General features: G+C 42.8%; 2 protein-coding genes across 3 annotated transcripts in view; one reads left to right on the forward strand and one right to left on the reverse strand.

Annotated features, from left to right (window-relative positions):
• The window catches only part of crybg2 (crystallin beta-gamma domain containing 2), a 90898-nt gene extending 85447 nt beyond the window's left edge, over positions 1-5451 (reverse strand). For both annotated transcript variants that reach the window (XM_060901078.1, XM_060901079.1), the window contains exon 1: positions 5292-5451. In XM_060901078.1, coding sequence (XP_060757061.1) covers positions 5292-5437 — 146 coding nt within the window. In that variant the 5' untranslated portion in view covers positions 5438-5451. The remainder of the gene's footprint in view (positions 1-5291) is intronic.
• Positions 1-6000, forward strand: part of rps15a (ribosomal protein S15a) — a 480374-nt gene that overhangs the window by 13965 nt on the left and 460409 nt on the right. The gene's annotated exons all lie outside the window — the stretch shown is intronic.

Here is a 6000-nt window from a genome sequence, read left to right on the forward strand (position 1 = left end):
AAGCAAGCGAGAGCACAGCGGGGTCTCTCCCGACCAGAACACATGTGTGTGTGGCATGTGTGTATGTCTATGTCTAAGTAAACGTCTAGAAGCTGAAAAGCTAATAATAAAAGAGTTAGTGAGAACTCAGTACTGGCCTGCCATGCTTCTGTGCTCCACCCACCTAAACACTTGCTACAATATCAAATGTCGAAAGTGAGACATTTTGAAATTTCATGCCAAATATTGACTCATTTGAAATTTCATGACAGCAACACATCTCAAAAAAGTTGGGACAGGGGCAATAAGAGGCTGGAAAAGTTAAAGGTACAAAAAAGGAACAGCTGGAGGACCAACTTGCAACTCATTAGGTCAATTGGCAATAGGTCATTAACATGACTGGGTATAAAAAGAGCATCTTGGAGTGGCAGCGGCTCTCAGAAGTAAAGATGGGAAGAGGATCACCAATCCCTCTAATTCTGCGCCGACAAATAGTGGAGCAATATCAGAAAGGAGTTCGACAGTGTAAAATTGCAAAGAGTTTGAACATATCATCATCTACAGTGCATAATATCATCAAAAGATTCAGAGAATCTGGAAGAATCTCTGTGCATAAGGGTCAAGGCCGGAAAACCATACTGGGTGCCCGTGATCTTCGGGCCCTTAGATGGCACTGCATCACATACAGGCATGCTTCTGTATTGGAAATCACAAAATGGGCTCAGGAATATTTCCAGAGAACATTATCTGTGAACACAATTCACCGTGCCATCCGCCGTTGCCAGCTAAAACTCTATAGTTCAAAGAAGAAGCCGTATCTAAACACGATCCAGAAGCGCAGACGTCTTCTCTGGGCCAAGGCTCATTTAAAATGGACTGTGGCAAAGTGGAAAACTGTTCTGTGGTCAGACGAATCAAAATTTGAAGTTCTTTATGGAAATCAGGGACGCCGTGTCATTCGGACTAAAGAGGAGAAGGACAACCCAAGTTGTTGTCGGTGCTCTGTTCAAAAGCCTGCATCTCTGATGGTATGGGGTTGCATTAGTGCGTGTGGCATGGGCAGCTTACACATCTGGAAAGACACCATCAATGCTGAAAGGTATATCCAGGTTCTAGAGCAACATATGCTCCCATCCAGACGACGTCTCTTTCAGGGAAGGCCTTGCATTTTCCAACATGACAATGCCAAACCACATACTGCATCAATTACAGCATCATGGCTGCGTAGAAGAAGGGTCCGGGTACTGAACTGGCCAGCCTGCAGTCCAGATCTTTCACCCATAGAAAACATTTGGCGCATCATAAAACGGAAGATACGACAAAAAAGACCTCAGACAGTTGAGCAACTAGAATCCTACATTAGACAAGAATGGGTTAACATTCCTCTCCCTAAACTTGAGCAACTTGTCTCCTCAGTCCCCAGACGTTTACAGACTGTTGTAAAGAGAAAAGGGGATGTCTCACAGTGGGAAACATGGCCTTGTCCCAACTTTTTTGAGATGTGTTGTTGTCATGAAATTTAAAATCACCTAATTTTTCTCTTTAAATGATACATTTTCTCAGTTTAAACATTTGATATGTCATCTATGTTCTATTCTGAATAAAATATGGAATTTTGAAACTTCCACATCATTGCATTCCGTTTTTATTTACAATTTGTACTTTGTCCCAACGTTTTTGGAATTGGGGTTGTATTTGATTAATTAACTGATTGATTTCCCTAATTTGGTCTTGGTCATTTCCCACTAATAGATGTTTCCTTGGAGACATGTAAAGCCAGCAAACCACATCTTTTCTGCATCTCAGGGCAAAGAGCTACCCGCCGTTTTCTGCATACATGATCAGACAGATGCACACGATTGCCTCATGTTGCTGAGATTGACAGAGGAAAAAGAATACACCCCACCCACTCAGACAGCACAACCCATTTTTCTCTTTTGGACACCCAACCACAGATGGCTGCGTCATTGTCGGGATTCTAACTCATGTTCTTTGGATGATGGGGTGAATGCTTTTCTGTTTTTCAGCTTCCGTGAACTTTTCCACTCACACTTCTAAGGTGTTGTGAATTCACTGTGTTTAGGTTCATCGCAGTGTGAAGCAAATTTAACCATGATGCCCTGAGAAAAAAGGGTTCTTCAATGTTCCTTTAAAGCTGTACTGCCTTTCAGATTTTAAGTGCAGGTCATAAAAAGAATTTTCTTGACACCCAATTATTTTTGTTTAGTGGAACGAAAGCTACTGAATTCGAATCACAGACTTCCAATTTTATTAGGTTTTTTTTTTCGAATTGAACAATTAATGAATTTATCGCCATGTGTCCCTAAATTCTCTGCTATTTTTTCCTGCTTCACCATGACCCAATTCAAGATACTACGTCATGCATCACGTGGTGGGCTTTCCCCATTCACACAAGGCATTGTGGGATACAAATTTGAAACAGGAGAGAAAAATGGAGGACGTGAGTGCGCGAATGAAACGTGAAAGAGTGGCTACAGTAACGGAAAGAAAGCGAGAAGAAAAGACGTTATGTTATATATGAAGGAAAGGAAACGCAGGACCAAACTAATAAATATTGGCGCTCAGCGAGCACCTCGGTGTGATCAGCTGTTCGTTTAGCGACAGAATGATGGAACTGTCAGTGCACGCTCAAAGGGAAACCTGTAGATGGCAGTAATGCAACACTGTGGATGCCAGCTACTGTAAAACCCAAAAGAAGAAGAAGGTAAACCTGCGCATGCGCACACGGACTTCCTCTGTCTGCTTGACTGCGCGAAGCGAGCGATTTAATGCACATTATTTGCTTTAATCCCCTCAAATTAAATAACTTCCCAGCCACAGAATGGCCTGATATTTTGTGAGATATTACAGAAATAAACAGATATCACAATCACCACATTTCAGACGGAACTAAATTTCACTGAGTTTTTGAAATCGAAAGGCCGTCTCGCTTTAAGGTTTTGCTGGATCATGAACAACTTCTGATGAAAAAAACCCACTTTGTTATAGAGAACCTTCCCCAAGAAGGACAACCAAAGTTTATTTTATGTTTCATGATTATATGGCTGTCGTGGGCACTGGGAATACCCCTGAGGTCAAAAACTGATTAACTGTATCAACAGCCTTCACAGTCCACAGTGAGATTTTTTTTTTACTGTTTTGGACTGAAATAATTTCTGTATCAGTCAAAAGTCTGGATACATTTTCTCATTCAATGGTTTTTGTCATGAAGCTGGTTAAGATAATGCCAATAGTGTACAAAGCGTCATCCAGGTCAATGCTTCATACTTCGAAGAATCTAAAATATCAAACTTTTTTCACACTTTTTTTTGACCACATAATTTCATCCATGTTCCATTTGTTACTTCATGGTTTTGATGTCTTCAGTATTCTACACTACAATGTAGAGAATAGCCACAATACAGAAACACCTGTGAATGAGGAGAGGAGGGGTGTACAAACTTCTGACTGGTACTGTACATCAGAGGATGACGTGAAGGCCGTCACTCAAACACAGAAACTCAGCTGGAGTCAGTCACGATAACCACAAAACACACGATAAAGCGTTTCAAAAGTTTGGTGACATTTTGAACCGTTCTGTGCTGCATCAGGATCACAGTGATAATTATTATAATGATATAAAACACAGCGACTCGGTGGTGCAGTGGTCACCTCACCACTGTCTCTTCACAGCAAGAAAGTTCCGGGTTCGAACCTCATAGCCAAAAGGGTCTTTATGTGTTCTCTCTTACCCCTTTTCCACCAAATCAGTTCCAGGGCTGGTTCGGAGCTGGTGCTGGTTCACAACTCGTTCAACTTGCGAACCAGCTGAGAACCAGTTTGCTTTTCCATAGCTCGGGGTGCTAAGGGGAGCCACGTCATTATGTCACTGTATACATTAGTTACGTTGCTGCGTTTGCATAAACCTTGGCGTGAACATCAAAGCAACAACAACACGGAGAAGAAGAAGAAGCAGCAACACCAACAATAATGGATGACTGCTGCTTTACTGCATCCATGATATCTCGTTGCTTATTTAAAAATGGCGCCCTCTCGCGATCTTGCTATTGTTGTTGGTCTTAACAACTCCACCCCCCCACACCCCCCCGACGTAAGTAGTTCTTTCCTCTGGCCCAGCAAAGAGTTGGTGCTACCCTGGAACTGGTTTTTCTGGCCCAGAGCCAATTCTTTGTCAGTGGAAACAGAAAACCCGGTTCCAAACTAAGCACTGGTCCCGAACCAGCCCTGGCTGGAACTGATTTGGTGGAAAAGGGGTATCTGTGTGTACCTGTGTGGGTTTGCTCCGGGCGCTAAGGTTTCCTCACACAGTCCAAAAATGTGTGGATTTAATCAACTGGCACCTCAAAATCCCCTGTCAGTGTGAATGGCTACCGACACGCTCGGCAACAATGTCCCTCAAATCGATGTTAAAATATACTTTTTTGCAGTCTTTTCTTGCATGCGCTATCTGTTCCAGGTGATTTGCACAAAATAACTGTCTGGAAGAGTCAAACCATGAGCCAAAACACACACTCAAAAGTGTAAAAAATAAAAAAATAAAAAAATCACAGCCTTTTAAAATGCTCACATGGTGAATATGTGAGATACAACCAACTTTATCACAACAATAAATAACTCCTAATTTCAATAAACTTTCTAGTTTTAAGGATCAACCTTCAAATATGGTTTTAAATGACAGAAACAGGTTTAGACAAATTTATGACCTGCCCTTCGCTTGGATTCATTGAGAACATTTGGAGAGAACAGAGCAGAGGCTGGACCCCACATGACAAACACACGCATAAAAAATGCAGGAGAGCCAGTTTACACTGTCAAATATATTGTTTAAAAAAAATTCACTGTTTTTTTTAAATAATAGTTGAATTGAACAAAATATTGTTGCCCTTCCAAACATGGGTAAAAGTTCATTATATCAAATAAACATTGAACGCTTGATTCAATCAGTTAGAAAAAGTACCGTCTTTCTGTAAGAACTTCCTTTTAAAACAATACTATGAAGCACGTGGCCAAAAATTAAACTCTACAAAAATATTGGCACCCCTACTGTATATTGTGAATACACCTCGTGGTTGCAAACTTCTTCAACAAAATTTTAATTGTGGGGATTTTAGGATTTTGAGAACTGCATTTCCAAATGTTTAAACTCAACATTACGCACAAGATTTTGTATACGTTATATGTTAATTTCAGTTTATGATCATGGTTAAGGGTGGCAATACTTCTGGAGCTGGCTGTGTTTCACACTCTGTCATAAACAGTCGTGTGTGTTGCCCTGGATGAAGTTCTCTCACCTCTTGTCTTTTTTCTTCTCTCTCCATTTGAACAGTGTGTGTGATTTACTCTCCTGTTTCTCGCCACGTTCCTGCAGGTCTGCGGTGCTTCTGGAGAAAAACAGGCGCTTCAGAGTTTTCCTTGGAGAGATGCTGCTCTTCGCCATCTGTCAAATCCCCTGGCTTTCAACAGGAGAAACAACACTGCTGCTGCAATCATCTGATGCTCAGTGGGTGTGTCTGAAAGGCTGAAGGGGAGGGACACCAAGCACCTGTACCTCTGACCACACCCACACCACATGCACCCACAGACAGACAGATGCACACACACCTCCCACATGCACTCTCCCTCTCTCTCTCATACACACACACACACACCCCTCCCACATGCACTCTCTCTCTCACACACCCCACACCCCTCCCACATGCACTCTCTCTCTCTCTCTCTCTCTCTCTCACACACACCCCACACCCCTCCCACATACACTCTCTCTCTCTCACTCACACACACACACACACACACCCCTCCCACATGCACCCACACCCCTCCCACACACACCCACTCCCCTCCCACATGTACTCTCTCTCACACCCACACACCTCCCACATGCACTCTCTCTCTCTCACACACCCCACACCCCTCCCACATGCACTCTCTCTCACACACCCCACACCCCTCCCACATGCACTCCCTCTCTCTCTCTCTCTCTCTCTCACACACACGCACCCA

Source organism: Neoarius graeffei, chromosome 20, assembly GCF_027579695.1.
Source record: "Neoarius graeffei isolate fNeoGra1 chromosome 20, fNeoGra1.pri, whole genome shotgun sequence".
NCBI classification, from domain to species: domain Eukaryota; kingdom Metazoa; phylum Chordata; class Actinopteri; order Siluriformes; family Ariidae; genus Neoarius; species Neoarius graeffei.